The sequence below is a fragment of the Sylvia atricapilla genome, chromosome 20 (assembly GCF_009819655.1).
Source record: "Sylvia atricapilla isolate bSylAtr1 chromosome 20, bSylAtr1.pri, whole genome shotgun sequence".
In the NCBI taxonomy this organism is placed as follows: Eukaryota; Metazoa; Chordata; class Aves; order Passeriformes; family Sylviidae; genus Sylvia; species Sylvia atricapilla.
Window position 1 is genome coordinate 5,759,272 of NC_089159.1, and position 16,324 is coordinate 5,775,595.

At 44.3% G+C, this 16,324-nt stretch overlaps 1 protein-coding gene across 1 annotated transcript; it reads left to right on the forward strand.

The window, feature by feature from the left end:
• The first annotated feature begins 1,506 nt into the window (after positions 1-1,506).
• On the forward strand, positions 1,507-16,185 carry VKORC1L1 (vitamin K epoxide reductase complex subunit 1 like 1). Its single transcript, XM_066333268.1, has 3 exons — positions 1,507-1,714; positions 11,286-11,395; positions 12,059-16,185. The coding sequence occupies exons 1-3, from the start codon at positions 1,521-1,523 to the stop codon at positions 12,283-12,285; spliced, it is 531 nt and encodes a 176-aa protein (XP_066189365.1). The 5' UTR covers positions 1,507-1,520; the 3' UTR covers positions 12,286-16,185.
• The last annotated feature ends 139 nt before the right edge of the window (positions 16,186-16,324 follow it).

The following is a 16,324-nucleotide window of genomic DNA, read 5'->3' on the forward strand; positions in this document are numbered from 1 at the left end:
GACCACTGGTGTTGCTGCAGGAGCTCATTCCTGAGAACTTCTCCTCCCTGGCCTCTCTCCATCTCTGACAGCAAACCACAGCATAGAAAGCAGGAGTTATAATTTTGCTTTCATAGAGTTCAAGCAACTCGTTTCTTAATGAGTGGTTTTCTCAGTGCTTTTTAATTAATAACTGTCAATTATCCCCCTTTTTTTTTTTTTTTTTTCCTTTTTTTTTCTGGCAGACGAATTCTTGACGCTCGAAGTCATTTTGCGGCCGCGTCCCCTCTTGGATTTGTTTTGTCCTGCGGAACAATGAGGGCGGGATGGCACCGCCGGCGGGATGAATGCTGCCATTGTGCTTTGTCCCCTCCTGCTTTCCTTGGGAAAACTCCAGAGCTCCCTTTTGTACCGCCTCGCCCTCGCATCTGCTGATGCCCACAGCGCACAAGGATTTGGGAAAAGGCACCAGAACGAGCCGCTGGTGACCATCCTAAAAACCATCAGTAATGGTGTGGTGATGTTTACAGCGAGCAAAGATTGTTTGTTTTCAGCTGCCAGGACTTCTGTGTGGGTACCCCACAGGGTTCTCTCACCACCAGACCGGTGTTGACGCTGCTTTCGGTAGAGAGGTGTAAAAGGAGGACGATCCGGCCCTGATTCTGGGTTGTGTCCGTCTGGTTGTGAGGCAGTCTGGCAGAATGCGATCCCAGAGCTGGGAAATGAGCGATGAAATCCCGTTGCTCAAGCGCAGGGCTGAGCGATCCCTGGGGGAATCCATCAGCGGCTGCTCCCGAGCCAAGCGGAGCGCAAGGCTGTGCGCTAGGAAAACCAAACTGAATCTATTTCTTCTGTCGTCTGCCCAAATTACACATCCCAGACAAGCTGGTGGTGAACTTTGGGAGTGTAACAGGCCCTCTGCACACCAGGTGGGCTCCGTGCCTCTGCAGGATGCGGGACTTGGGCGCATTCTGCCCAAGATCATGGAAAAACCCCTGGAGAACGGGGCTGAGGCTCCTATCACCTTAACCCCGGTGAAATGACACATCATCCCTGAGAGTCAGGTCAGCCGTGAACACTTTTTTATTCGAGTATTTCGGAACTGCCCAGTTTCCCCCGCGTCCCAGATCTGAGGGGGAAAACGCCAGGAAAACCCCATTTTTCTGCTGGAAAACCCCATTTTCTTGCAGGGAAAGCCCATATTCCTGCAGGAAAAGCCCATTTTCCTGCTGGAACCAGGCGGGGCGCGGGCGTGAGGGGACTCTGCCGGGGGTCCCGACGGCCGCCAGGCGGCGCTATGCCACGCCCCCCTCCCCCGCCCAGGCCTGACGTGACGTCGTCGCGAGGCGCCACGTCCGGCGCGAGCGGCGAGGGGCGGGGCCAGGCGGGGGGCAGGGGAGGGGGTTGTGGCGCGCCCGCCCGCCCGGCCAATGAGCGGCCCGCGCGCGTGTGGGGCGGGCCAATGAGGAGCGCGCGCGCGTGCGCGGGGCGGGGCGGTGCCGGGCGCGCGTCGCGGGCTGAGGCGGAGGGACGGGGCCAAGATGGCGGCGCCCGTCCTGCTGCGGGTGTCGGTGCCGCGCTGGGAGCGGGTGGCGCGGTCCGCCGTGTGCGCCGCCGGCATCCTGCTGTCCCTCTACGCCTGCCACCTGGAGCGCGAGAAAGGCCACGACAGCCACTACCAGGCCCTGTGCGACCTCAGCGAGCGGGTGCGCTGCTCCGCCGCCATCACCTCCAGGTGAGGCGCGGGTGGGACCCGCCGCCGCCCCCGCAAGGGGAAGGGGCTGAGGGCTGCGGGAGCGCTGGGGACGGGTCCCGGAGTGCTGCCTCCGGTGCCTCGGGGGGTGCTGGGGGCCCGGGCCGGTGCTCGGAGGGGCTGCGGGCCGGGCGGGGCACGGAGGGGCCGGGGCAGCCCGGGGAGGGTCAGCGCTCCCGGTGTGGGGCAGCCCCATCGCCCGAGGGCCGCTCTGGGAGCCGGCATTTTCGGGATCATTACCGGCTGGAGGGTGAGGCACCCGCAATTGCTCTGTTGTAATCAGTGGTAATTAGGTGGAGTGACAGGCGTTTTAGTGGTAAAAGCTCGGCAGAGTGGAGTGTTGTGGCTGTGAGTAGTGGTTAAGGACAATATAAACCAGTGCAGTTGCAGGTGGTTTGCTCTCTGTTTTGCGTTTTCGTTGGGATGTCTCCTGGCGGCACAGGAGATGCTTTGGTGATACAGAGGAAGTGTTTCATTCAAGGGACGCTTGAATGCCTCTGCAGCACAAGCCCAGTCCAAATCCTGACTTGTTTTGCAGACGTCCAGCAGTTTAGCAGTTGTTTCCTGAAGGCTGAGGGCTTTTATTGCTGTTAGGAGAGTCAATGTATAAATCTGGCTTTTGAGCAAATCTATGTATTAAATCCTTCTTCTTTATTTTAATGAGGATTTTGTTATTATTGTGCTGGTGCCTCCAGCTGAGTGAGTACTAGAGGTTTTTTTTTCCCATCTCAGTGTAACCCGTGCAAAAGCTGTCACAGTTTTTATAGAGGTACTTGCAGTATCATCATAACAAGGCAGTTTGAGGGAATATTTCCATCCTCTGCCAAGCTGGGAGCTCTGAAATTATTGAGGCAAAATATACAGGGAACTCATTTTCCTAAAACCTCTTCTGTGGTGGCAGAAGTGAGATTGTGTGGCAGATGTCTGTATCTCTGGCCACCTGAAATTGTGGTTGAGTGAAGGCTTTAACTCTGCTCTTCTGTTTGCCTCAGGTCATCTTTAGATTGTGAAGGTTCTTGTTCATGTCACTGCTTGGAAAGTGTTCTGAAATGAGAAGTTTGCATCTAACTAGAGAGGAGACTTCCATAAACTCACCAGATAAAATTCAAATACTATAAATTAAACTATCCTTAGGCTGCTGAGATTGAACTACGTGAGTCTCATCAGTAATTCAACTTTGATCTCACAGACAGGGGTTAAAAAAAGAGATTTGAGCATTAAGTGGCCTGTTCTTATATAGAATTGGTTCTCCAGCAGCTTTTTGTTGTTGCAGCAAATGCTGTTGTGACAAGGAATTGGATGTCACAGTTCTGATGCGTGTTTACCAACGCTCAGGAGGAGGAAATTACCTAAAGATATAATCGGAATTATTTCTAATTATGGCATCAAGCTCGGTAATTACAGCGTTCATTAGCAATGCTGCAGCTGACACGTTGAGTAAGACCTGGAGATCCTCTGCTGGAGGAATTCTGTGTGATAATTGTGTGAAGGGTTTTAGGGATAAGATGCACTCAGATCTCCCAGCAGTTGCTAGGAGAACCATGCCTGGAGTGGAGCTTTGCAAATGCCAGGAGAGCTCGTGATCGTTGCAGCAGGTGGTAAAAGGAGTTTGTGGAAAAGGAACGTGCAAGTTCTGTTCACTCCAACCATATTTGGAGAAGAATTTGCTTTCCAGGCTGTGCAGGACACAGAGGGGGAGTTGTGCTTTCAAAGTAAGGCAGGAGGACGAGGCATTGAAGTTATTAAAGAAATTAATTTCATTTTCCACGTTGTCACAGCTCCCCATCCATGGTTCTCTGTCACTTTCTCCAGCTGAATGTTCCTTGTTCCCACATCACCAGAGTTCCTCAGAAACTTCATTTCTGAAAGGAACTTTTAACCACAGTTTAGATTTCACTGTAGAGTTTCAATTTTGTGTTCCAGCTTTTCCTAAGGTAATTCAGATTTGACTTCCACATTTCTCTTTAAGCTGTTGCACTGACAGTCAGAAATTAATTGATTAGCTAATTATTGGAGCTCACTCTGAAGAGTGAACTGAGTGAGAAACTTCTGTTTCTCCTTTGGCTTTTAGATGGTTTGTTGGGTTATGTGACCTTTCATTTAAGCTGGATTTGCTGATGGAACTTGGAGTGTTGCAATCTTCACATCTTGAGTTTTGACTCCAAGAGTGGGCTGAACTTTAAAAATCACCTCATGCTGTTAGGGTTCATTTTGAATCTACAGAATAATTAGAATAAATTACTTTCTTCTTTCCTGAGCTGACTTTCTGGTATTTTGGGCGGAGTTTTTTGCACCAGCTGTTGGTATTTCCAAGTCTCGCTTTTAAGCCAGATCTGGCATTGGCAGAGCAAGAAGAACAGAAATGTAAAGACTGCCAGCATGCAGAGGGAGGAGCACAGAAAATCTCCTATCAGAGCCTGACTCATGCAGAAGATTATTTTGGAGACATCCCTTCCCAGTGTCCCTTACCCAAAACATGAATGGTCAGCATATTTCGAGTTTTTATCAAGGGGAAAGTTCATGAAATCATTTAAAAATATGACCTGCTGAGGAGTGGCTGATAAAGGCAGGTATTAGGGCAGCACCTCACATCTCCATTGGCAATTGCTGTATTTATTTTAAATTAATTGCTGTCTTATAGTTGGGAATAATTATGTGTCAAGAATGGATTTATTTACATAATGAAACTGGCTAATAGCAGTTCCTAAAAAACACTTTTGGTCTTGCTGTAGTTTCACAGAGGGAATTAAAGTAATAAAACACATTTCAAGTCACACAGGTCATGCTACAGCTTGAAATAAAATGTGACCTTTAAGTGGTAATGCAGAGACCCAGAGCCTTTGGCTTTGCTCTTTTCCACACCATTTCCTAACACATTTCTGCTTTCTGTCTTGATGAACTGGAGATCCTGGAGGATCAATCAGTGGTTTGGAGTGGATTTTAATGAATGCTGTAGCCACTGTGGCAGAGCCTGAAGACAGCACAAACGAGCAAAGGGCACATGTCCTGGATATCTTTGGCAATATTTGCAGCTGCGTCAGTGGGGAGGTTTGGCAATAGTCAATATTGATCTTTGCCTGATTGCTGGAGCAGTTCTAGAGCCAGAAGAGCGTTTTGAGAATCTGGTTGTCATTGATATTTTAGGAATTCCTAATTCTGTTCATAGGCAAAGTCTTGGATTGGTGTGTTGTGTTTGAGGCACTCTGAAAAGTTCTGACACAGTCTGATGTGACAGAATGGTTTGGGTTGGAAAGGGCCTTCAAGTTCCTCTTGTTCAGCCCCTGCCATGGGCAGGGACACCTTCCTCTAGACCAAGGTGCTCAACCACCTTGTGTTTTCTGGTGGGTGCATCAAAATATCCACCTGCTAGTGCCTGTTAAATGTGGGGTGTGTTGTGGGTGGGTCTGTGACAGGTGTAGTATTATTGTACCGCTCATAAATCACTTTAAACACTGAATTTTCACCTGTTCGTATTCTGTGCAGAGTGGGTGTGAATTGCTCTGAGGACTGCCGGTAAAACTGCCCCGTGCTGGTTTCTCAGCAGAACACACCTTGCCAGAACTGTTCCAGTGCATCTTTACAGGGATCAGGGTGACAAGAGCAACCCCATTGTCCAAGGAAATGGGACGTGGAGAAAACTTCCCACACCTCCCTAAGCTGATGTTTAAACAAGTTCCCACTGAGCTCTGTCGTGGGGCAGTTCCTGTAAACTTCTTGTCCCTCAGGTTTGCTTAATTCCAAGAAAAGAGCATTATGTAGCAGTTATCATTTCTATTTTTAATAATAAATTCCTGATATCCCAGGAATTTTTTTCATTGCTGTACCTGCAAACAAATACCAGATATGTGTGACTATTTCAGCTGCAAGTGTTAGTGACTTGGTGTAAGGTGTTAGGAGATGTAACAGGGGTTTTTCAGGGATTCTGGATCCACTTTTGGGTGGGTTTGATGTCTGAGGGAAGATGTCTGGTTTGGAATTGGGCAGGGAGAAATTGGAGCAGGCAAATTCAGTGCCACAGGGGAAGGGAGAGAAACCCAAAATCACTGCTCAGCTGAAGGGAAACCCGCCCTGCCAGCCAAGGCTCTGTGTCCCTTGTCCCCAGCTGGGCTGTGCAGACAGGACTGCCACAGAGGGGCTGAGCTGGGAGGATCCAGAGTTTGTTCCATGTGCTGGAGAGGGGAGCTGTGCCAGGAATGCTGGTAGAAACCAGCTTGGGGTTTTAAAGTTGCTCTTAAAGCTGCAGAAGCTGATAACTCAACTGTTTTGGTGGGTTTTTTTGGGTTTTTTTATCTTTCTAGTAGAAAATTGATGATTTAACACTGATACAACACTTTTTGACTGAGGCATATCTTTTATAAAGCACAGCCATGCCCTTGCTGTGGGAATTTTTTATTTTCCATCCTTACAGTGCTCACACAAACACTTTAATTTAAGCTTTTCATAAATATATAATTTCCAGCTTGACTGGAAGTTGTAATAGGGCTAGGAATTATTTTGCCTGGTGTAAAGTAAATTTAACAAAGTGCTTATAATTCAGACTTAGGCTTCATTATGGTAGCTTAATAGAAAAGATTATGTAGAAGGAATCAGTGCTGTTGGCTTGTATCTTGACTAGCCAGTGCTTCTGTAAAGGCTGCTATAAAATAATTACCCACTGTCTGCTTAATATTTTGCTGCTCTGGTCATTGAGAGTTTTTACAGAGTCTTTCTGAAGCAGAGCTGGAGGTTATATAGGAGAAAACCTCATTTGGTTGTGTTAAATGCTGCTAATAGATTTAAACATGAAATTAAGTGTATCAACATTTTTGAGCACTCCTGGCAAATATACAAATGGGAATTTTTAATCTCCTTTTTTTTGTGGCTTCTAATTGAAGGCTTTTACTTAATTTATTAAAACTGTTTAGAGTGGCCTTGAAACCCTGAATTAGGTTTAATCCAAAATCCTCTGGTGAAGCTGGAAAGAAATTGCGACCAAAGTTTCTTGACATGCTCCAGATCCTTTGACCTTTATATGAGCTTTTCCCTGAGGCTGAGCTCTGCTCCCCTCTGAGAACTTTAATTCTGGACCAGAAATTACCTCACAAGTCCAGTGGTGCTTCAGGAAATGTGCACATCACTTTACCAAGTGTAGCCTTTTTTGGTTCCTTTAGAAAACTAGATTTATTGTTTCCTCAGGGTTACAGAGTGGTAAGGGGTGCTTGCTGTTGATAACAGAATAATGCTCATGGGATGGTAAATAATCCTGAAATGAGAGTCTTCAAGGAACTATTACTACCCAAAAAACACCCAGACTTGAGTTCTTTTCTTGCAGTTTGAGGACAGAACCTCATTTTATTGTTTGCCCTTTTCACTGCACCAAACCCAACAGCTGAGAGAGAATGGTGTTGGCAAAGCTGACAGTGCAGATTTGGGATCAGCCATGCCTTTGAATAATCCTGAAGGATTTGAGGGAGGACACTGGAACGTGACCTGGGAATTGTGTGCTGCTGGCCCTGCCCTGCCCCAGTATGAACATGAAAATACAGGGCTTAGTTCAGTTCTGGGCATAAAAACTAAGGGTGAAAACCATAAAAAGCAGGTGAAATTGAGGGGATGTGATCCTGCTCATCACCTGGAGTTGTGGTGGAGGTCAAAAGTGCTCAGAAAGCATCTGGGACATCAGGAAGGCTTCAGAGTAGGGCACCAAGTGTCTTGGGGCAGGTGAAACCCCAGCTGAGGAGTTTCAGCTGATCCTTAAGGACAGTGGAGGCCAAAGAAAACATCCTGGGGAATGATCTTTGACCAAAAATTCAATAATATCTGCAGGTAACTGTCAGAGCTGGGGCTTGGCTCAAAAACACTCCAGCATTTCTTACAAGGGTGCAGGGGACACTAATCCAACTGCTGGCTAAATAAACACTTTTTGGTTGGTTTGTTTGCCTTGGTGTGTTTGGCAGGCTTGGAATTCTGCTGCTTTTGGAGTCAATGCTGATCACTCTTAGCTTGTAACCTGTTAAACTGGAAGGTTGTTTGCTTGTCCTCTAAAATAATTGAGATACTGGGGGACTAAACGAGGTTCTTGTGTTCCCTTTTCAGCATTTTCTCTGCTATGTTATGCTAAAATGTTTTAAGTGTGTCCAGTAATACACTGTTCTGGAACACAGAGGATGTTCATAATTGTGCAAAAGAGTTTTAAATAATTTTAATGATTTAAAAGTGGAAGATTTTTATTGGAGGTACGTCACTTGTGGAGCACAGTGACCTCAGTTCTTTTTGTTTTCCTGATAAGAAGTAACAATTGTACACAAATACTGCTTTAAACTTCTGAAAATGCGACATTGCTGAGCTTTGTGAAGCACCTCGAACCAAAAGGGGCTTTGTTTGGAGGGTGGATAACAACTTTCAAAACCTTCTTTTGATAAAAGTTAGTGCACGTTGGACTGAAAATCGCTGCAGTGTTCAACTGCAGATGTCGGGGAAGTAGGTGAATCACGTTATTTTAGATTTCTTGAATCACTGTTGAACATTTTAAAGAACATTCAGAGTGGAACATGCAGATAGGGAGGGAAGCTGAGCTCCAAAGGTGTCTTAAAGGTTTGTTCCTTGTAATTAGATCAGATTGCTTTTTATTCTTTAATAGCAGTGAAACTCGGGCGTGGTGAAAGTGGGTTTGGCACTTGTGTTTGTCACAGTGCTCTGAGTCACCTCCAGTGACTTCGACCTGGATCCTCAGGGATGGGAGCCACAGTCAGAACCAGGAAAAACTTGGTGAAATCAGGCCGTGCTTTTATCTTGCTGTTCAAGCAGCTCTGTAGTTACTGCAGCTCATTTTGTTTAGCATTCTGTATCCAAAAAAAAAAAAAAAATTGATGCAAATGAATAACGTGTCTTCTAAATTACGATTTTTTTGTAAAATGTGGGTTACATGAATGACTTTTGAGTTTATTTTTTGCAGCTCATCTTGCTGTAAGGACTTTCTTCTTGCTATTTGTTTGCCATAAATTTTTAGACTTTCAAAGTTATCATCAGTCAGGCAATTCACACCTGAGTTTGGTGTGAAAAGGAACATTATCTACTCTGGTTTTACCCTTCCTCCACTTGCTGGCAGAAGTTCCCGGTTCATTGTAGGGTTTACAACCTTCATAAAATTAGGAGACAGTTTAGACTTTTCGGTAGGGAAATGAGATGGGAAAGGGAGTATACAAAGTAAATATATTTCAGGGTAAATAATTTGCTTTTCACTTTGATACAGAACATTGGTTCCCACTCCAGACCTTATAAGGCTGGGGAAAGTGTTCTGTGCTGACCCCAGGCTGCTTAGCTGTCCTCAAGTGTGAGGAATAAGATGTGAGATTAGACCTGGGCTCCATGGGCTGAAATTTAATACTTGATGTCCTCAAAGCTGCTACAAGGCCAACAAGACACTTCATGAACTCCTGCGTGTGGAGGAAGCTTTCCCTGTGCTCTGACCTTGCAGCTCTGCACAGATCACTGCAGGACTGACCCTCAGGAAGGGCTGGAACTCATTATCCTGCCACTGGCAACATTTTATCCTCCTGCAGAACAACTGCAAGGGGCAGGTTCTGTAAAATGCCATTTCTGGTGTTTTAAGCAGGAGTTTGCTCCCAGACAGCCCAGGATCTGCTGAGCATCACAAGTGGGGGCACTCAGGTAGGGATGGATGCAGCATCCTGCAGTTATTTGGGGTTAGGCTGAACCTTTGCCCACTTTGGGTTGTGCAGGAAAACCTGAGTGTGTTCCAATCATTTTAGTGTCACCCTGCAAAGAATTCTCACTTGGAGTCCAGAGCAATAAACTGAGCCTGTGGATGGCAGGCTGAAACATCTCTAAATGTAGTAATACAGAAAATAAAGTATAAACTATTCAATGTAAAAATTCCTTTAATATGTTTGTGTGGCTCTTTCATACAGCCTTTGGAATTTGGACAAGACAACTGTTACATGTGCTGTGACCATCTTATCAAAGGAAGGCTAAACAATTAACAGTTCTCACTTGAAATCCAGATCACATTCGAGGTGTGGGATGAAATCTCACCATAACTGAGATTCTTTGTCATTCTTTGGCATTTCCAGAGCCCCAGAGTTGCCCTGGGGTGAGAGGAGAGAGCCAGGCAGTTCTGCACTGCTTTTCCCTGCAGCTCCCTGTCTGGCAGCTCTGGGATGCTGAGGCTCTGTCCCCTGGAAAATCATTGCCTGTGCTGCCTTAAACTTAATATTGGCACAAAAAGTTTCACTTTTAAAAGATTTGAGACCAAACAAGCTGAAAGTATGTTTAATTTTTGACTGTTTATAGAATAAATCTGCTTTCTAAGAATTGGGACCTGCTGCGTTTCTTGGGGAGAAGAGCTCTAGAATATTAATAGTGAATTCAAACTTAGTCTGCAATTAAAATAATGAGTTTAAATGAGTTTTTGCACAGATGGCTGTGAGACTAGAAAGTGTTTTGGAGATGGTATTAAATTGTCCTTATTGTGCTGCTTCTTCCTGTGAGAAAACTGCTTGTGGTGTGGTGATGGCAATTCCCAGGTGTGTGACACCAGCAACATTCCTGCCATGGGCAGGGACAAACCTGAGCTGTGCCATTGCCTCTAGGACAAGAAACTTCCTGAAAACTGCAATTTCCATGGAGTTTCCTGCTGCAGCAGGATGAGGAATGGCACTTTTTAACCTTCTCAGTGAAGCTGGTAATGTGAAGCAAGCCTTCCATTGGTGTGGTGCTTGGCTTGGTGCTCCAGAGCTCTGCTGGCAGACATCCCAACATGCTCTTGTGAGTTAAATTACCTGTTGGAGCAGCAAAATAACTTCATATTTCCACATGACACTAATAAATAGGGTCCTCACTTTGCTTTTACAAATGATGGCATGATCTGCCTTAGGGCATGGAATTAATGGTTTCTGGCACAAACACATTTGCTCATTTAATCTTGCCTCCTCCTTCCTGCAGCAGCAGTTTTGTAGGGCTTGTGCTGCTTTCTGCTTCATCACTGGGAAGTTGAAAGTCACTTTGTAGAGATTTCAGGTGTTGGCTCCAAGTGTCACACTGTGCCAGAGCTCCAGCAAACGAGGGCTGGGGATCTTGTGATGGTGCCATGCTCAGCTCGTGTTTGCTTGACAGATTTGGGTTCCTCCTCGGGCTGAGGAGCAGCTGAGGTTCAGATTTCTGTCCTGATTCTCCTGTGAGTGGGTTCTCCTTGCCTCAGCTTTGCAATGACCTTTGTCCAGTTTGCTGTGGTGCAGGGAGCTGCTGATGCTGTCACTGGGGGAAGGAAGTGTTCATTTGACAAAACAGCTCCCAGCTCCAGCCCTGGGCAGCAGAGGTGGTGCAGCTGTGTGAACTCAGTATTTCCTGGTGTGTCAAACAGCTTGAATCAGCAAGGTGTGGGATAAAGCTGTGCCCAGTGCTCCCCCTGTTGCTGCTTGGTTTTCCAGGAGAGCTCCACGTCAATCATATCAGAATATGTGTCTTTTCTTTCCCCTAACAGCCCTGACCTGAAACTGCTGCTGGAAAGCAGTAGGTGGCCAATTAAGAGTTAATTAGTTTCCCTGTTTTACAGATGGGGTCGAGGATTCGGTCTCTTGGGTTCCATCTTTGGGAAGGACAGTGCAATAAATCAGTCCAACAGTGTTTTTGGCCTGGTGTTTTATATACTACAAATGCTACTGGGTAAGTATTCATTCACTTCAGAGCCTCAAGTGTACAGCAGGGCTGTGGGGATGGAGGAGGACAGCAATATCCATTGCACAGTCTGCAGGAAACCAGAGAAATGCTTCTGATTTTTATATCTTAGGGGTTTTTTTTTAGCATCACTCTTAATGATACATCTGTCCAAAGGGCTTAAAAACCTAACTGATAATAAGAGTAATTGCATTTTCTCCTGATATACTATTAATAATCTGAATGTGAAGACAGTTTCTGTGCTGGTATTTTCACTCCAGTATATTTGGCATTGCATTGCATGGTGGAAAAGAGAGGGGAGTAAAAATGGAATGGGCAAGTTTTGCAGGAGTAACGGAGAGAGCAGGCAAAGAAGTGCATGAAATATAATTATATCTATTTCTTGGAAACTTTTTGGTTTGCTATAAAGCTGTTAATCCTGACAGAAATAACTTGACTGCTAATTTTCCTCTAACTCAGGAATATGAGCATGGTTAATCCTCCACACACTCCTTATCCCAGGGCTGTCAGACAGAGCCTGAGATACTCCCTCCAAATACCCAGCCTGGTATTTGGACCAGAATTTTGTGTCACTGTTGCTGAGTGGCTGAGTTAGAATTCGGTTTTGCTCTGTGTGGAGGGGGGTGAGTAACTTTGTCTCTCTTGTTGCAGGTATGACAGCAAGTGCAGTAGCAGCTCTAATCCTCATGACATCCTCCATAGTGTCTGTAGTAGGGTCCCTGTACTTGGCATACATTCTGTACTTCGTGCTGAAGGAATTTTGCATTGTCTTCGTGCTCACATATTTGCTGAACTTCATTCTCTTTATCATCAACTACAAACGACTAGTTTATTTGAACGAGGCCTGGAAGAGGCAACTCCAACCCAAACAGGAATAACCCCTGGTGGAACTTTTGACTGACAGGCTGAAGACCCAACTTCCATTAAGTTTATTTTGCAGTAATTTTTTTATTCTCCATATCAGACACTTTTTTCTCCCCCTTCCTCCCCCCACCCCACCCTGAGAATCATAATGGAAATTTTGAATTAGAAATTTCAAGGGGCCCCAGATAATTTCTCTGTGCTAATCTTCAGTTTCAATGCGGTTATGAAAGAAAGCTCTATAACAATCAAAGACAAACTTTAACTTTACTTTGAAGGAGTTTTAGCCACAGCAAAACCTAGACTCTCTCTCTCTGTCTCTCTCTTCCCCCTCCACTTGTGAAGTGGGTAACACTTGCTATGAAATATCCTGTATATAAATTCAGGTATAACAAGATGTGATCATGACATGAAATATTCTAGACTAGCATCACCATATTTAATGTTGCCATGTTTACAGTATGTGTATTTTTTTTTCTTTTTTTTTTTTTTTTTTTTTTTTTTTAGCTGATGGACTTAGATTTTTGACTAGGACTTATACTGTAAATAAAATTAGAACTCTTGGTTTCATCCCTGGAGAACTCACTGTCCCATGGGTTTGGTTAGGAGCTGTCAGAGGGTTCAGCTCAGAGTCGACTGACACGATGGAAGAAGTGACCTCTAAAGAAGGTGGAGTTGCTGCTCTCACTGTTGTGCTTTCACAAGAATAATGCTTGGGGTTGGTTCCATTTTTTCTTCTTTTTTTTTTTTCTTTTTTTTTTTCCTTTTTCTTTTTTTTTCTTTTTAACCTCCAGTCACAAAAACGGAATTAAAGCTGAAACCTGAAGTATGTTGATTAAACGACAACCTCATTAATTTCTGTACAGAACAAAAATAGCTTCATGTGGTCAGTGAAAAGCTGATTTGCAGATTGGGGGTTGGATGAAGTGTTCCTTGAAAGGACTCCATTTCCAAGCAGAGCTGTTTCATTTGAAGCTGTGCTCAGCCAGCCAGTGTTACTAATGTTTGATGTTCTATGAATGCTGCAGTATAGAATTGCAATTTGCAGTGGAAATCACTGAGTGAGCAGGATAACCAAGCAGTGCACTGAAAAAGCAGTTCCTTAATTGATCTTGGTCAGGATCTTTGGTTTGTGCTATATTGGGAGATGAACTTTAGGCCTGACACACACACACAGAAGATCTCTTGGAAGGGCAACCTGTTTAATGGGATAAGTAAGTCAATGTGCTCCTGAAAATGAAATGTGATATAGTGCTATCATTGCTCTTTCTAATAACTAATTGGGGGAAAAAAAATATTAAACTGCAGATTTAAACAAAGGAACAAAATTGTACACATTGTTTCTGCACTCAGTATTCTAAGGCTGAATGTTAAAAGTGCCTTCTGTCTTCAAATCTTAAACCAAATACTTTGTGTTGAACTTGGCAGGCAGAAGTGTCCTTGCTTTAAAAATGAACAAACAGAATTCCCAGCAAACTTGGTGGGGATAGAAGAGTATTAAGAGATCTGTTTTTTTAGTTTTTAGACTGAGAAGTGGTAGCAGTATTGTTTTCAGTTCAATTTAAAAGGTTGATGTGATTTGGAAAAGTGAAATACTTGTGTTTCAGACTGTGTGACACCAAAATGTGTGGGTTCAGCTACTTTCTGTAATTGGTGCTGTGCTGCTTTTTGCCCTTGTCAGTTCGAAATATGAAGAATTCCAACAGCATACCCATTTATTTAAAGAACTAATTTAACTCCTTTTAGCATTTTCAGTCTCAGACACGAATGTCAGCGAGACACTTCCATTGTAAGTGGATTTTAAACACTAAGGATAAACTTGACTGTGACACGAGCCGTGTTCCCATAGAGCAAAAACAACTTTGGAGCTTGAATTCACTAAATTAACACGGAAATTACTACTGAAGTAATTCTGGTTTGCACCAAGGGTGGAGGTGGAAACTGCTTTTCTGTACAGAGTTCTGTGGTGTGAGTAACATCTGTTGCATGTAACACTAAATGACTTGTCCCTCGTCTGACAGTTTTAGCCAACAATTCATTAAATGAGTTTTGTATTGACCGGAGTATAGTTAAAGCTTGTCTTGATGTTTAGTTCTGTCTCTCAAATGCCTTCCACTTTGATATTAAGGGGAATGAATGATGTTGAATTGGTCCCTCAAGGCTTGGCTTTGTTCTCTCCCAAGCCTTGAGGCAGTAGCAGTGTTTAATGTGTTGTATAGATTTTATTTCCATTGCATTCCTGTGATCTACACTAAAGGCATCTTTTTTTCATCCAAGGAAGAGGTGAACACGTGCTGCCTGAAAGTTGCTCCTGTCTCAGAGCAAGCAGCCATGGAGACAAGTCTAATCCATGAGTACTTGGTCCAATTCCTGGGGGAAAAAAAGAGGGAAAAAACCAAAAACCCCATCAGCTGAAAGTATTGGTATTGACTTAACTTCGCTGTGTCTTGTGCTTGTTTGTGTGGGCATAGTCTGTTGATTCAGTTTGTTGAGTAAAAATTAGGGCCAGATTTTCAGCAGTGGTGTCTGCAGTCCTTGTTTGTGTGCACAGAGGGAGCAAAAGGAGCTGCAGTTTGGGCTCTGGGAGAATTTGCAGCCACACTTTGTGCACGACTTTGCAAATCTGATCCTTAATTGTGAACTCTCTTGTCTTGTGTGCATCCCTTGCAGTTACTTTTTACTGGAAGTGATTTGCTAGAAACGGGCCCTGATTGCTTCCATTTCTCTCTCGTGCTTCAGAAATGCAGTTGGCCTGAATAAAGGGCAGAATAATCTTAGCAGGAGAAATTTGGACCTTTCTGCTTCCAGTTCTTTTCACTCTTTCCTTGCTGCTCCCAGTGATGGAAACAGCATCTTCCTTCCAGTAGAATGGGTTGTGTTGGAAATCGGGAGTGCAGCTGTGCCCCCCCTGCCTGCCCCAGGCAAAACATGATGGCAAATGTCTGCTTGGTGCTGGTTTTACCCTTAGAAATCCTAAAAATCCTCAGTGATGCAGAAGTCTGGGTAAAGGCAGGTAAATGATATTTGGGCTGGCAGGGGACAGAGGGGTGTTACAGAGATCCTTGTGGTTTCAACACTCAGGAGAATGGACAGGATAAAATTCACAGTATCCGAACAGAGGTTCTGAATTTGTGCTCTTCATGCCCCTCTTTGGCTCTCTCAGAATCCCAGAATTCCTTTGGGATCACAGAATATTCTGAGTTGGAACTTCCACAGCGAGGGGTGGATTGGAAAGGCAAAAAAACCTCACCCCAAAACATGCTTAGGAATGAAACATTCCTGAAATCCTCTTACTGTAAGGTACTTGCTACTCTTTGAGGCCAACAAAGCATTTGAGGCTCGTGGAGGAAATGAATATTCTTGGAAGTTTCTTCCTCTAAAACATTTGTGACACTGAGGCCAATGAAACATTCCTGAGCACCGTGGAGATCTGAAGTGACAACAAATCTCTGGTGAGGAGGTTTCTGAGTGCTGTAATTTGCATTTCTGTGCTGCTGTAGAGTCTCAGTTGTTCCAGGAGGTTGGTGAGGTACTTCAGGCAGTTCTGCTCCTGATTTCTGTGGGCTGAATCAGAGGTTGGATGGCTTTGGTTCTGCCAGTGTTGTTTAAACCAGTCCAGAAAAGATGAAGTATTCTGTTACCATAAATCTGTATTAAGCATGGCCTAAATATTAGGTGTTTGTTCTGTATAGTATGTTCCATCAACTATTTATTCCCAGTGCTTTCAACTCCAAATCCAGCACCCATTAATCATTGGGCAGATATTCCTTTTCTCAATAGAGGCTGAGAGATTCTCTCTTGGAGGTTTAGGATACAATTTTGCTAACAGGTTAAAAAAACAAAATGTAAATATGTACGAATTCTATTTGTTGCACATAATTTTTTGGTATTAAAAAAAAAAAAAAAGAAAAAAAAAACCCAACAAAAATAAATGTAGAACTTACCTGTGGATGTCTTGCTGCAATCATTCTTATGCTGCAATCATGCAGTCCAAACATAAGAGCTTGAATGAACCCAACCAGAGGCCTTTTTGGACTCAGTCTGAGCCTTAGAAAC

Excerpts from the sequence above, each read along its gene's own strand:
- VKORC1L1 (XM_066333268.1), top strand. The coding sequence starts at position 1,521 with ATGGCGGCGCCCGTCCTGCTGCGGGTGTCGGTGCCGCGCTGGGAGCGG. Across the intron at positions 1,715-11,285 it reads TCCGCCGCCATCACCTCCAG|ATGGGGTCGAGGATTCGGTC; the intron begins GTGAGGCGCGGG and ends CCTGTTTTACAG. Across the intron at positions 11,396-12,058 it reads TATACTACAAATGCTACTGG|GTATGACAGCAAGTGCAGTA; the intron begins GTAAGTATTCAT and ends CTCTTGTTGCAG.